Here is a 16,631-nt window from a genome sequence, read left to right as displayed (position 1 = left end):
GGTTCTTCCATGAATCTGCTAAATATTCCAACTCCAAAAGAAATATCCGGCCTTGTTGCCCCCAGATACCTCAAACTCCCAAATAACGGCGTTGAAACTGGTTTTGAGTTTTCGATTTTGAACTTTTTCAAAATATCAGCAACATACTTCTTTTGGGAAATAAAGATTTCACCATCCATCTGAACAACCTCAAGGCCAAGAAAGTAAGCCATAAGGCCCATATCAGCCATTTCAAACCTCTTAATAAGCCATATAAGGCTTTTCACAACCTCTACACTTTATTTTACTCCCCTTTCTTCAGAAATCCTGCAGGTTGCTCAACATATATTTCTTCTTCAAGAAAACCATTCAAAAAAGCAGACTTGACATCCATTTGATGCAATTTCCAATCATTTTGAGCAGCGAGAGAAATAAGCATTCAAACTGTATCAAGTCTACTTACAGGAGCAAAAACCTCAAAATAATCAATACTTGGTTTCTGCTTGTAACCTTTTGCTACTAACCGTGCCTTAAAACGGTCAATTTCTCCATTTGACTTGTACTTCGTCCTGTAAACCCACTTTACTCCAATTGGCTTCTTTCCAGGAGGTAAATCTGTTAACTCCCAGGTACCATTCTTTTCAATGGCACGTATCTCCTCATCCATCGCCTTAAGCTAATGAGTTTCTGTTGCAGCCTCCTCAAAAGATAAAGGATCACAATCTGCAAAGAGAGAAAATTGAACAATCTGTTCATCAAACAGGTCATTATCATGACACAAAACATAATCCTGCAAGCGAGCTGGTAAGTGGCGCTTGCGCTGAGATCGTCGAACTGAAGGCTTTGGTTGTGAAGGTGTAACAACCCAAAATTTAATTTCATAAATCCAATTTTAAAAAATTCCGAAATATCCATTTTTCACTCCATAAAATTTTTGCGATGAAATCGGTGTTCAATAAATTATTTTGAGCCACTTTTAAGTAAATTCAACACCAGGATTTATTTTAAATCTAAAATCCTAAATCTTCGGGTACTTCGCGTACCAAGTTTTAAACTGAGAAACCAATCTGAGTGAGACCGGGAGAAACCTGAACCAAGTGTTTGTTTAGAAATCATCTTTGGAAAAATCTATTTTGACCCCAAACTTTTTAAAATCACAGTTTTAGGCTATGGTTCATGATGCAAGGTGAACCCTACGATTTTATTTTACATTTCTACCCCCAAAACCCTAACTTTAAGAGATAGAATTTTCCCTTTATTGCACTATTCACTCTAAAGAAATCAGCAGCACTCATCTCTCATCTCTCTCGTGAAGCTCTCTCTCTCTCACTCTCTCTCTCTCTCTCTCTCTCTCTCTCTCTCTCTCTCTCTTTGATATATTTTCCTCCTTCATCTTTGAAGCTTCATCTTACAAAAACCTAGGTCCAAGATTTGGTAAGCTTCCTCCTCTTTTCTTCCATTCCATTCCCTAGTTTAAGTTGTTAATATGATGTATTTATGTGGGTTTGTTTTTGTGCTTGTGAGTGGAAATGGTGAAGTTGTTGCTATGTTTTAGTTTGGAGAAGGAAGATGAAGGGTGAAGAAGAAGAGCTTAGTAATGGTGTTGACTAGATCATGGGTGCTCAAGGTATAACCCATGGATTCCCAAATCTAATATTTTGCCCAAAGCTATGTGTTTTAGTTGTTCAAATGTGTGTGTGTGTTTATATATATATATATATATATATATATATATATATATATATATATATATATATATATATATATATATATGTGTATATGTGTGTGTGTGTGTGTGTGTGTGTGTGTTTTGGGTGCTTTGAATGATGAAATGTAAGTTGTTTATTGTTGAAATGATCTGGTGTTGTTTGGATCTATACATGATCTGTTACCAAGGGTTGTTATGACACATTGGTTAGAGAACTAGTGAGCATATTGTGAGGTTTGAGATCAAATCCTAATGTTGAGTTTACTATTTTTAGTATTAGCTATTGTTGTTATGCTTTGGAAAATTATTTAAAATGGGATTAAAACCCCTAACCTCTTGATTATAAACTAAAATCCCTTCCATTTAAGCTACTTCAGCCTTTAAGCAATTATCTTGGAGTATTTATTATATTATTTGGACTTGAAGGATTAATTATATATAAAAGTATTTTCCTAAGAAAATCATAAATATGTTGAGAAGGATTTTGATCTACCAAAAGCTATGATTTGCCAAGAAAGCTCTATTTCAAGAATTATATATATGAGTATATATGTTTTGGGGAATGTTATACTTGATTTTGAGAATATATGCATATGCAACTATGTATGAGATATATATTTGATCACAAGGATATTTAGAACTTATTCTATTATTTCCTAAAAGTACTTAGTTAGTAACATCGTATATTTTGCGAAATACCATGTATCCCTATAAAGATTTTACCAAGAACTTTTGATCTATAAAGTGTATAACCCCATGGACTCCCACTTAGATTTGGCTCTGTGAAGCCTCTTTATTGAGTAGAAACGAGTAGAATTTATGGGATTTTGTTGTGTTTATGCTTGAAAGTGATCTAGTATTTGTCTTTGAGTTGTTGAGAATGTTTTGGACTTGTTTAGATTGAGTTTGCAGATGAAAATGCCATCTGGTGCACACACAGAGTGCACCAGATCAGACCAGCGGCCCTAGCCACGGCCCATCAGGAGGGCCGCCGGCTAGAGCCGTGGTTACACGGGTCAAGGGCAAGGCCCTAGAGGAGGGCCGCCGCCTAGACCCAATGGTGTAATGGGGCACATGGGGCGGCTCTTGAGGAGTCCCGCCCCAGGTCCCTGAGTTTGATTCTGAGGAGATTTTGTGCAGTGGCTGGGCCCTTGTGGCTCAGCTACGTGTCGTTTCGGGCCGAGTGTTACGGGCCCTTATGGCTCGACTCTTCGGGATCGTCTCGACGCACGTTTTGGCTTTGATTTCGTGGAATTTGGATAAAAAATGAGTAAGTTATGAATGAATTGTGAAGAATTTGCTACACAGTATAATTTTGGCTAAGTTCACTGTGAACAAGAAATACTTGATATTGTGATCTGTTGATATTTTTGTGTTGAATAGAGAAGCATGATTCTTTGAGAATATGATTTATTATGAAAGCATGACTAGATTGTGATATTTGTTCAATGAGAAATGAAGCATATTTTTGTTGTTAAAAATGTATAGAATTTGCTATATTGCAAACCGAGCATGATGTTATATTCTTGAGTACTTCATGTTATTTTATACATGGTTTAGAAGCATGTTATAGAGTATTTGGAATCTCATATATGTCATATTTCAAAAATGCATAAGGGGCCAACGTGAGCCCAAGAAATATTTTCAAAAACCATAAGCATGTGGCATATCATTCTTTGATGCATTGAGAAGTAGTAGAGTTGTTGCATGCATAAGATGATGAGATTGATGCATGAGAGATATATCTATGTATTATCTATATCGGTGAGGTTTTGGAGGATCCCGTTTGGACTATGTCCTCTCGGATGATTTTATGGACACTGCGGTCCCAGTATATGTAACGTGGCGTATTCCCACGTTACGAGGTTGGAAACTGCCCGCCAGGCTTGGAATCCTGGTCAGGGGGTGTGCACACTTAAAGTTCGCTACCTGATTCCACAGCGCGAGAACCACAAGATTGGTTCTGTAGACGGTAGGAGATATTGGGTCGGACTTACGCTGTACCTGATGGGGCAATTCACGCTACAGTGAAACCCTGAGCCATCTACGAGCGAGAAGAAAAGAAAGCGAGTCAATAGAGACTCAAAAGAAAGAAAGCGAGTCAAGAGAGACTCAAGAGAAAGAAAGTGAGTCAAGAGAGACTTAAGAGAAAGAAAGTGAGTCAAGAGAGACTCAAGAGAAAGAAAACGAGTCAAGAGAGACTCAAAAGTAAGAAAGAAAGAAAGACAGAAAGAGACCTCCACAGAAAGTACTCTATTTTTATAAAGAGTGTATGAGTATATATATATGGTATTGCATGAGATTGCATATGAGTATGATTATAGTATTGCACGAGATTGCATATGAGTATGATTATAGTATTGCACGAGATTGCATATGAGTATGATTATAGTATTGCACGAGATTGCATATGAGTGTGATTATAGTATTGCACGAGATTGCATGAGTATGACGTATAGCATTGCACAAGATTGCATATGAGTATGATGAATAGTGTTGCACAAGATTGCATTTGAGTAGAATATCGCATGAGATTACATAATGAGAATGTTGATTTAAGATTGTTCATCGAGCATGATTATTTTTTCATATTTGAAGCCTTGTATATCCACTTTATGTGATGAGAATTTGAGAGCATGAGAATACCTGTTGTATGGTTTATTAACATGATACTACTTGTAAACATGAGATGCTCGTTAAGTTTATTGTGAAGTTTACATGTTGAAGTATCTAAGTTGTTATCTAAGTTGTTAAGTCTTATGTATCGAAGCATGTTTATTGATATTATAGGTTGCAAACATCTAGAAAGTATATGATAGATCTAAAGATGTATATGAGATGAGTTTGTTGTATGCAAGTGAAATCAAATGTTTTCAAAGTATATTCTATAGTACTTTACAGGGTTGAGTGTGGTTATACTTAGCTTCGTGCTAACGGGTGTTTTCCTATTTATCTATGTGTTGCTTGCAAAACCCCTTTCAGGTGGGCCAAGCAGTGAGAAGAGATCGAGTTAGATTAGTCTCGTAGTTTGAGATGTCTAAACTATAGTTATGTTGATGGCTTTGTTTCCGGATTTTAGACTCATGGTTGTTATTATGGTTTTGATGATGATGTAGACTTTTGCGGTGACTTTTCCCCTTATGTTTTTAGTATGTGATATGGATGCCAGATATTTATTTTATTTCTAGTTCTACCCCTTAGCCTGTGCAATCACTACGGAGTGGTGGTTGTGGAGGTGACATCCCCACTAGTTATCTTTTTAGTTATTAATTCCGTTGCATAGTTTTTTGTTAATGTTTGGATTAGAGTTGTGATTAAGAGATAGAAAAGTGGGGTGTTACAGAAGGAGACTGGACATTATTTGGAATCGGTTGCTCATCAACAATATTTTCAACAACAGGAATAATAACTGAACTTTCATCTTTAGCTAACCAATCCCAGACACCATATTCATCAAAAGTGACATCACGACTTCTTTCTCAATGGATCTGGCACATGTGTATATGTCAAACATCCAAAAACCTTGAGATATCTGATAGAGGGGTTTTTCCCAATCCAAGCTTCTTCGGGTGTCTTATCACGAACACTTTTAGTTGGACACCTATTCAACACATAGACAGCACAAGCAACAGCTTCTGTCCAAAAAGGCTTAGGCAGATTCTTTGATTTCAACATGCACCTTACCATATCCATGATAGATCTATTCTTCCTCTCAGCCACCCCGTTTTTTTGTGGAGTGTATCTAGGTGTCATCTGGTGCTGAATACCCTTCTGTTTCAGAAAATTATCACAAGCAATATATTCTGTACCTCTATCAGTTTTCAATATTTTAATTTCATAACCACTTTGCTTTTCAACAAAAGCTTTAAATTGTTTGAAAATATCACATGCTTAAGACTTTTGCTTCAGAAAGTAAAGTCATGTTTTCCTACTGAAATCATCAATGAAAGTAATAAAATACTTACAACCGCCATGTGAGGGAACCTCCAACGAACACAGATCTGAGTGAACAATCTCCAACTGTTTTGTAGCTCTCATTGACTTGCCCACGGGAAAGGGATCTCTATGCTTCTTCCCAATCACACAAATCTCACAGATACGATCAGGGACATTCACAATAGGTAAAACAGAAACAAGTTCCTTTCTCGCAAGATAGTTTAACCCAGAGAAATGAAAATGCCCAAACCGCATATGCCATAACCAATTATCATCACAAACTTCAGAATTAAAGCAAGTAAGGAGAGTATTCTTAATTTTCAAAGGAAATAGTCGATTTTGGGACATATTTATCTTTGCAATCAAGACTCCCTTAGCATCTGCAATGGTACAACATCCCTGTGTAATATTTATCTTATATCCTTTTTCTGACAATTGTCCCATACTCAACAAATTTTGGTGTAGTTCATGAACATAGAACACATCGGATATAAAATTGTGAGTACCATCCTTCAACTGAATAGAGATTTTACCTTTTTCCCAAAATTGGCACCTTTGACTTATTGCCAAATGTCACTTCAGATCGGACTGATTCATCCAGTTCAGAAAACAATTCTTTCTTCCCACATATATGGTTACTACACCCAGTATCCAAGAACCATATGTTCTTATCTGCAGAAAAACTATCGCTGGCCAAAAGTAATGTTTCAGAACTCTCACCAGACTTTTCAGCAGTTTTTTCAGCAATGTTTACTTGATTTCCACGATTATCCTCATTATACCAGCAATATGCAATCTTGTGCCCATACTTGCCACAATTGTAGCAATGAAATGAAAATTTACCTTGTTTGGTATTACCAACACCTCTTCCTTGGTTGGAGTTACCACGTCCTCCTCCTTGGTTGAAGTTACCTCGACCTCTTCCACTAGATCCTCCTCTTCCTCTTCCACGACCTCTACCAGATCCTCCACCTCTTTGATTAGTGCCAGTCACATTAAGGGTGACTTGGCTCTTCAAAGCTCTTCAGCTAGTGGTTCCGATTTTGACGCAATTATGTCAATATGACTTTCTACCATACCTTTCAGCTCTACAATTGATAAGAGCTCAGTTTTGTGTGACTCTGTGATCGAAGCCACCACATGGTCATACTTCATCGGCATAGTTCGAAAAACTTTTTCAACCACTGCACCATCTTCAATCGTATCTCCGTATAGCCTCATCTTATTTACCATATCAATAAAACGAGTGAAATACGTATCTACCATTTCTGTAGAGGTCATCTCACAATTATCGTATAACCTTCTCAATGACTGCAACTTAGACTTCTGTGTCCGATCGACATAGAGCTGTCAAAACGGGCCCAACCCGTCGGGTTGGGCCCGTTTAACCCGTTTATTACACGAGCTGGGTTGGAGGATTTCCAGCCCGTCCCGTTTCCAACCCGGCACGTGTAACCCGTGGGGGATACGGGTTATATGGGTTGGCCTGTGGGTTACACGGGCTGGCCTGTATAACCCGTATCCCCACCCACCCCACCACCAAATGTGTTGTATAATTGGGTATTTTATTAATATTTAAAAATATTGTTGCTAACAAGACTTGAACCCTTCACCTTTACTTAAGGTATTAAATTATTACTATTAAAATTAATTATGCTAAACACATGTTGAACACTTTAATATAATTATATATCTATTTACTTTATCACAAGCATTATTAAATATATAATTGATTTATATTACATTTATTACAAGTATTAATTAATACAATTAATTGTATCTTTATTTAAATATTAATTTAAAGTTTATTTATTATATAAATTACATAAAGTAATAAATTATATATTTTATAAACTTTATAACTTAATAGTACATATTATAATTACAAAATAAAAAATATTACATGTAAAATATATTAGTATTAAATATAAATTAAATAAATTATAATTACATATTAAAAATTAAAATCTAATTTTATATGCGTATATACATATTTGTATATATATAAATATACATATTTATCCACCATAGTTAATGTGGTTGATTGGAAATAATCTTAGCTACTAACATAGAGGTTATGGGATCAATTTTTAAGTAATGTAATAATACATATTTTAATCATGTAAATAAAAAAAAAAAAAAAAAAAAAAAAAGAGAAAGAATAAACGGGCTGGCCCGTTAGCCCGTCCTATACGGGTTGGGTTGGAATCGTGGGAAAACGGGTCGCCCCGGCCAATCCCGGCCCGTTTCCAGTTGAACCCGAGACGGGCCAGCCCATATGAGCCGGGCTGGCCCGTTTTGACAGCTCTAGATCGACACCTTTGTTTGACACCTTTAAGATGTCACAAGCTTGCTTTGCTGTTTGAGCACAAGCTAATTGCCCAAAAATAGAGTAATGAACACTATGATGAATCTGTCCCAAGGCCAACTGATCTCGCCATGTTTGGGCTGCATCAGCTCCTTCGGGTATACCGGAATCAACAAAGCTCCAAAGATTTTGAGCTTTCAAATGTGTGGACATCATAATTTGCCAATAATTGTAATCGAGTTTCCCGTCCAATTCGGGACCCGACCATACAATATTGAAATTTGCAGCCATATTTCACTACGAACAATATCTCGGGGTTGAAAGGTTGACTGGTTGAAAGGTTGACTGGGTCTGATACCAAACTTTAGATATATATATATATATATATAGGGATGCACTCAGGTGCGAATAAGTGCTTAGGAGGGAAATGCGAACGAATCAGCGCGCGACACGTGTCCAGATCTAATAACTTAAAAAAAAACGTGGTGGCATTTTGCGTAAATAATTAAACATCGAAGTGCAAGTAAAATCACTTACAAGTGCACCTACTTTCACCTATAAGTGCATGTAATTTTTCCTTGTTAGCATTCACTTTCCGCAAACATTCATGCACCTGGGTGTGCTTATAACTATCTGTGCAACTATTTATAACTATAGGTGCAACTACTTATAACTATAGGTGCACCTACTTTCACCTATAAGTGCATGTAATTTTGCCTTGTTAGCATTCACTTTCCGCAAACATTCATGCACCTGGGTGTGCTTATAACTATATGTGCAACTATTTATAACTATAGGTGCAACTACTTATAACTATAGGTGCACCTACTTTCACCTATAAGTGCATGTAATTTTGCCTTGTTAACATTCATTGATCTGAGTTCAGCGGGTAGTAATACCCCAGAAAACCACTCGCAAACATTCATACACCTAGGTGCAACTACTTATAACTATGTGTGCAACTACTTAGAACTATTGGTGCAACTACTTAGAACTATAGGTGCAACAAAGTATTGATGCTCAGTGTAAATTTTTACTTGCACCTATAATACATTTTACATGCACTTGTAATACATTTTACTTGCACTTCGATGTTCAATTATTTATGAAAATGCCACCGTGTTTTTTTAAAAATCAGTGTTTCTCATCCATTAGATCTGGACATGTGGACGAACAAAATTCATTCCTATTTCGCGCCTGGGCGAAGCATTTGCACCTGAGTGCGATTCTATATATATATATATATATATATATATATATATATATATATATATATATATATATATATATATATATATATATATATATATATTTGAGAAGAGAGAGAGGAATAAACAGATAATGTTTATTGCTGGGATAATTAACAAATGAACAAAAGCCACATATTTATACTAAAGGAAAACTAATAATGAGAGAATTAATACTCCATGTACTGCTATAATCTAGGCCACTTTCACATTAACTAATCATACATGACACACCACACACCTATGTTTATTTACTGCATTAGTTAGACTTGGTTTAATTAATTATAATAATATTATTATTATAACTACACTGACCCACAGTTTGTTGTGTTGCAGGTACATGAGGATCGGCAGGAACCGTGGTTCCTGACGGTTCTTTATGGGAGCCCAGAATATATACTACGGCGCAAGCTCTTTGCAGATCTTACCCAGCAGAACCTTGGTTTACAAGGGTCCTAGTTGGCGGTAGGGGATTTTAACGTGATAACCTGTGGGAAGGAAGTGAGTAGTCCGGAAAACCTGTCTACCACACGCTGCTCAGATTTCAATAATTGGATTGCCCAAGAAGATCTTATAGTTTTAGGATATAGTGGTTAGAAATCTACTTGGTTTAGAGGGTTGAATACTTCATCATTCAAGGGGGCAAGACTTGATCGTGGGCTGTGCAATTCCGTATGGAGGTTAAGATTTATAGATGTGATAGTGGTGATATGAACCTTGCCCAAGATTCAAATAAGATGGAATATTGTCCCAAGAATGCTCTCAATGCAAAGATAGAGATGGATCAAAATACCTTAAACCTAACGAGAAACCCTTTGCCTCGAATCCTCAAAGACTTGGAAGAATCCCATTGTAGCTTCAAGTACCTCGATGATGCAATCTTCAATCAACTAGAGTCGGATCTAGTTTCCTTCGATTCAAGAACGAGTCCACGAACCTAAATCTAAGGTTGAAGAAAGGAAGATTGATTCGAGTCCACGAATCAATTTGGACTCGACTAGCCACTAATTGAGTCCACAATTAGCCATAAGGTTTCTTACACATGTGTAAAGAAAAACTTAGGAATTTTATTGAATTAAAGCCTGATCGAAACTGATATGGATGTGCCCTATTTATAGGTATAGGGGCAGCATTATAATCCTAAATACAATGGGAAAAAGAGTCCTAAACCTAATCTAGAAAACAAGTAAATAGAGTCTTATTTAGAAAGGGATTTAAGAAATCCTTTCTAAATACAAACTAGTGTTTTCTCTTTTATGCCAAACAATTTAAACTAATGATGAACAAAAATAATAGGGCTGATTTGGGCCTAATTTAATCACGAAATTCAGCACTTAAACAATTATAAAAAGCCTTGAGTTCTTCGCCATCATTTGCAATTGGGCTTGAATTGGATTTCCACCATTTTTGAACATAACAAATGAAGAGTTGTCTTAATTGTTTGGACTAAGACCTTGTGATTGGCCCAAATGGTACTCTTAATGGATCTTCAGTAGTTTGGGTTGCATTATCCTCCCCTTCTTGAAAATGATTCGCCCTCGAATCTGTGCAATCATATAGAGACAAGTCTGAAACATTGAAAGTAGAAGAGACATTGTATTCTCCTCTAAGATCAACCTTATTAGCGTTATCTCCAATCCGTGATATAACTTGAAATGGGCCATCTCCACGTTGATTCAGCTTTGACTTTCTTTTGCGGGGAAAACGGTCTTTGCGCAAGTGAATCCACACCCAATCTCCAGGCTCAAACGTGATCTTTTTCCTTGTCTTGTTCACTCGAGCAGCTATTTGTTCGTTCCTTTTCTCAATTTGTTCTTTGACTTTAACATGCATCTCCTTGATCTTCTTGGCACGTTCTTCTCCATCTAAGCTATCCTGCGGATTGTAAGGCAAATCAAGTATGTCTATGGGAGATAACGGATTGAAACCATACACAACTTCGAAAGGAGACATGTTAGTGGTTGAATGTATTGCACGATTATAAGCGAATTCAACATGAGGCAAACATTCTTCCCATGATTTTAGATTTTTAGAGATCACGCTTCTAAGTAATTGGGATAAGGTTTTATTAACTACTTCTGTTTGTCCATTAGTTTGAGGATGACAAGTAGTAGAAATTAGCAACTTAGTCCCAATTTTAGCCCACAGAACACGCCAAAAGTGGCTAAGAAATTTAGAATCTCTATCAGAAACAATAGTCTTAGGGATGCCATGCAATTTAACAATCTCAGCAAAGAAAAGATTAGCAATATGAGTTGCATCATCAGTTTTGGTGCAAGCAATAAATCTAGCCATCTTACTAAAACTATCAACTACAAAAAAAAAAAATAGAATCTTTTCTCTTAGAACTCATAGGTAACCCTAGAACAAAATCCATAGAAATATCAAGCTACGGGCCGCTAGGAAAAGAGAGTGGTGTGTAGTACAATTATTCACAAAAGTCTCAACGTCTTTTTTCATTCTAGGCCAATAGAAGTGTTCATGCAACGCATCATAGGTTTTAGAAATACCGAAGTGTCCCATAAGACCACCTCCATGTGATTCAGAGATCAAACTCACACGCAAGGAACAATTAGGAATGCACACTCTATTTTCCTTAAACAAAAACCCATCTGACAAGTAAAACTTTCCCAAAGGAGATCGTACACAAGAGGTAGATCTCGCCAAACACTGAATCACTAGCATAGAGAGACTTAGGGTCCATTTGGAAAGCAGGAAAATGACTTCTGGAAAATGTTTTATGGAAAATGAGTTATTTTCTGGAAAACATTTTTCTTTCTCGTGTTTGGCTGCAAAGCGGAAAACTGTCTTTAGTGTGTTTGGTTCGTTTTCTGAAAAATGGGATAGAATTATATAGTTTATATAATTAATTATTTTGTTTAAAATATAAAAATATTTATATTTTTGAAATCAAATAATATACATAAATAAAGTTATTAAAAATTTAAAAAAATTAAATTAAAAAAAAAAGAAAAAAAAAGAAAGAAAGAGACGTCGGAAACCAGAGAGTTTTCTCTGGTCAGCCGGAAACCAGAGGGCACTGCTCTCTGGTTTCTGGCCGGAAACCAAAGAGTTTTCTCTGGTTTCCGGCCGGAAATTAGAGAGCACTGCTCTCTGGTTTCCGGCCGAAACCAGAGAGCACACTGCTCTCTGGTTTCTGGCCGGAGATGTCCGACCGGTGCTTGCCGGAAAACGTACGGTCACAAATCCGAGAACCAAATCCCATGAGGAGAGAACAATGCGCAATAGGTGTTGGTGAAGTTGTGGAAATTTTTTGGCCAGAAGATGAGAGAACAAAGAATGGAAAATGACTTCCCCAAAAAAAAAAAAAAAGGGAAGTCATTTTCCGGAAAAGAGGCTTCATTTTGCATTGACTATGTGACATTTTCCTTTGACTTCCATTTTCCTTACAAAGCCAAACACCAAAAACCCAGAAAATGATGGAAATCATTTTCCGGGTTTCCAAACACACCCTTAATGAAAACAAAACCAAGAAACTTAGCATGTAAAGTATATCTCCTAGATAAAGCATCAGCCACTTTGTTTTCCGTACCTTTCTTGTAGGCAATTTTATAAGGAAAAGCTACAATGAACTCGAGCCATTTAGCATGTCTCTTATTCAACTTACCTTGGCCTTTCAAATGTTTTAAGGCTTCATGATCAGTGTGTAAAATAAAGTCTTTAAACCATAAATAATGTTGCCAAAATAAAGTTCGTTATCATATGTGGGATAGTTGAGTGGTGCGCCACCCAACTTCTCACTAAAATAGGCAATGGGGCGTTTATCCTGCATCAGTATAGCACCAATTCCAATACCAGAAGCATCACATTCTAGTTCAAAAGTTTTATCAAAACAAGGCAAAACTAGAACAGGAGCGGCGGTGAGTTTCTCTTTCAATGTAGCAAAAACTTGTTCCTATTTAGGCCCCCATTTGAAGATGGTGTCTTTCTTAATCAAATCATGCATAGGGGCTGCTATGGAGCTGAAATAACGTACAAACTTTCTGTAGAAACCTGCCAGTCCAAGAAAACTACGCAAGTTAGATACATTAGTTGGCGTTGGCCAACTTGTGATAGCTTCAACCTTTTTTGAATCCATGGTCACACCTTCTATACTAACATGAAATCCTAAAAACTCAACATGCTCAGACATAAAAGAACACTTCTCAAGATTGGCATACAACTGTGCAGCCCTAAGTTCAAGAAAAACTAATCGAAGGTGTTTCAAGTGTTTTTCTTGTGACTTGCTATAAATCAGAATATCATCAAAGTAAACAACAACAAAATTACCAATAAATTTCATCAAAACATGGTTCATAAGTCTCATGAATGTGCTAGGGGCATTAGTTAAGCCAAAAGGCATGACTAACCACTCATATAAACCATGCTTTGTTTTAAAGGCTGTTTTCCACTCATCACCTTCTTTCATCCTGATTTGATGATATCCTCGTTTCAAATCCACCTTGCTAAAGTACTTAGCTCCATAAATTTCATCAAGTCGAGGAATAGGAAATCTATACTTAATAGTTATATTGTTGATTGCACGACAATCAACACACATTCTCCATGTACCGTCTTTTTTTGGGACAATGAGCACTGGAATGGCACACAGACTCAAGTTTTCTCGAATATGTCCAATTTCAAGAAGCTCTTCAACCTGTTTCTGGATTTCCTTTGCTTCCACGGGATTGGTTTTGTAGGCTGGTCGGTTTGGCAAGGTAGATCCAGGGACAAAGTCGATTTGATGCTCAATCCCTCTAAGTGGTGGCAATCCTTTTGGCATCTCTTTAGGGAATAAATCTGAAAAATCAGAAAGCAATTCATCAATAGAGGCATTACGAAAACAAGATTCAGAGTGTAACACCAGAGAAGAATCAAGATCAGTGGTAAGCTTATGAATGAAAAGTAAGTTAAACGTGTCTCCCCTTCTTATTGCCTTCTTAATGTCATTTTTTGTTGCAAGAAGAGAGGGCTGATGTGGTGATTCCTTTGCTAGGTTTTGAGATGAAAATGGCGTGGAATATGGCACTGATTTCGCCTGGAAAATGGCGCGGAAAATGGCGTGGAGTAAGACTGGAGGAGGTGGAGGCTTTGATTTTGGATAGGGGGAATATGGCACTGATTTCGCCTCTTTTGATGCCTTCCTCGATTTCAATAGTATTTCTTCCACCTGTTTAGGAGTCAAAGGAGACAAGACATATCTAACTCCATCCATGTGAAACACATAAGTGTTCATCATTCCATCAAAAGTGATTTTTCTATCAAATTGCCACGGTCTACCTAACAGCACATGAGCAGCCTGCATTGGGACAATATCACACAAAATTTCATCACGGTAACTGTTAATAGATAAAGGAATAAGAGCCTACTTTGTTACTCTAACTTCTCCTGCGTCGGTTAACCATTGCAAACGATATGGATTAGGGTGATCAAGAAAAGGTAATTGAAGAAATTTAACCATAGCTGCACTAGCCACATTTGTGCAACTTCCAGAATCTATTATCACAGTACAAGCATTCCCTCTAATTGACCCTTTAGCATAAAATATATTTTCTCTTTGAGACTCATCTTCTTTTAAAGGATGAACATTCAAAACCTTCTTAACAACAAGAGTATGAACAGACTCACTATCAGCATATTCATAATCAAAATCTAAAGGTAAAGGTGGTTCCTCCTCAACATGCTCATTGGGGGTTTCCAAATGGTCACTAACATCATCCTCAGACTCATATTCAAGACAAGAAGCAAACTTTTCACATTGTTTTGTTATCTTAACTACCCTCTTGTTAGGACTATCACGAGCCATATGGCTTCTTCCATTAAATCTATAACAAATCAATTCCCTATCACGTTGAGGCCTCACTGCCTCACTTACCTTTTCCTTACCTTTGTCTCGTGAATCATCTCTTGGAAGAGGGCGTTCATCACGCCTTTGAGGGGTAGAACAAGTGTTGTTCCATCTTGATGCACCATTGTTGGGCTTGTGCATCTTCATCTCTTTGATTTTTGCTTCAGATTCGCGTGCAGCATACAAGGCATCATTAGGGGTGTCATATCTTTGTGTACTCATCCCCCACCGGATTTCTTTGTTCAATCCATGTAAGAAACGAGCAATAGTTCTTGCCTCATCTTCATGTATGTCCCCTTGCTCAAGCAAAATATTGATTGTTCGGTGATAGTCATCAACCGACATTGATCCCTGAACGGTTCCCTGCAATTTTCTTTCAAGATCATAGAAAAAAGATTTAGGGCGAAAGGTTAGGTGCATATGTTCCCTTACTTGAACCCAAGATTCATAGGGAATAAAATCCGCAACTCTCTCCCTATTTCTTTTTCTCCACCAAGATATTGCATACCCCTTAAATGATGTAGCAACTAGCTTAATTTTTGTAAGATCAGAATAGTGCTTTAAATCAAAAAGTGTTTCAACAACATTCTCTCATTCTATATACTCTGTTGGTCCCTTCTCACCAGAGAAGTTAGGAATTTCAAGATTAATGTTTCCTAGCTCTTCATTAGGTTGTTGGATCCTTTGACATCTAGGATCCACTCTCCCAGCTGGTGCCAGGTGTCGCTCATCATTGTGTGGTGGTTGCACTTGCTGTGGGCGTTGCTCCAGATTAGTCATTCGTGTGAGTAACACGTCCATGGCGAATGTTAAAGCATCTATTTTTTCTTCCAATGTCTGGGGTGGGTTTGGAACTTGTTCATCCATCTGTAATGGAAGAAAAAAAATTCTAAAAACAAAAAGATGTGTGAGTAGACACGTTAGTGAAACCAAAAAGTTGGCTCGCTCCCTCACTATTTTCAGCTCGCAGGTAAGAGGTGGATTATATAGCTTTGGGGGTGCACTACACACTCTTACAAACACACACTCCACTCGTGTATCGCTCAAGGTGGCAGATACTCTCACTAGCCTTTTTCCAAAAAGGAAAATTCTAGTCCGGTACTCAAGTTGATATGGATTCAACCTCAAATTTCAAGAAAACGTACCTTGGAAGACTTCACAAGCCTTTGAGAGTAAGGGTGTATCGCGAGATAGGTAATAAAATTGAGAGCAAGAAGCAAAGAAAAAGGACAATACGAGCAAAGAAACTAAATAAGATTTGAAAGAAAAAGGAAACCAAAGAAGAAAGTATGGCAGAAAGATGTGCAAGACCAATATCAACAGATAGAGACAAATAGAATGTAAGAGGGGTTCAAGTATACCACAACAAAATAGGAATCTATCAACAACTCCTTCCAACCTTATACTTTTCCCCTTCCTTTTCCGTCCAAGATTCTCCTACCAACCTTATTCTTTCCCCAACCTTATTCTTCTTCTTCTTTTGCTTTCTCTTTTTTTTTTTTTTTTTTTTTTTTTTTTTTTTTTTTTTTTTTTTTTTTTTTGCTTTTTTTTTTCAACTTTCTTGATTTTATTTTTTTGATTTTTTTTTTGATAAGTAACCTCCAA

The 16,631-nt window shown here is 37.0% G+C and overlaps 1 protein-coding gene across 1 annotated transcript; it reads right to left on the bottom strand.

Annotated features, from left to right (window-relative positions):
• Nucleotides 1-12,824: 12,824 nt before the first annotated feature.
• On the bottom strand, nucleotides 12,825-15,827 carry LOC109156534. The gene is made up of 4 exons (XM_019304387.1): nucleotides 15,650-15,827; nucleotides 13,751-13,978; nucleotides 13,176-13,306; nucleotides 12,825-13,094 (listed from the first exon to the last, which is right to left on the bottom strand). The coding sequence occupies exons 1-4, from the start codon at nucleotides 15,825-15,827 to the stop codon at nucleotides 12,825-12,827; spliced, it is 807 nt and encodes a 268-aa protein (XP_019159932.1).
• Between the last annotated feature and the right edge of the window lie 804 nt (nucleotides 15,828-16,631).

Source organism: Ipomoea nil, unplaced genomic scaffold (assembly GCF_001879475.1).
Source record: "Ipomoea nil cultivar Tokyo-kokei standard unplaced genomic scaffold, Asagao_1.1 scaffold2735, whole genome shotgun sequence".
In the NCBI taxonomy this organism is placed as follows: domain Eukaryota; kingdom Viridiplantae; phylum Streptophyta; class Magnoliopsida; order Solanales; family Convolvulaceae; genus Ipomoea; species Ipomoea nil.
Note: the sequence above shows the minus strand (reverse complement) of the source record. Positions and strands in the feature narration are given on the sequence as shown.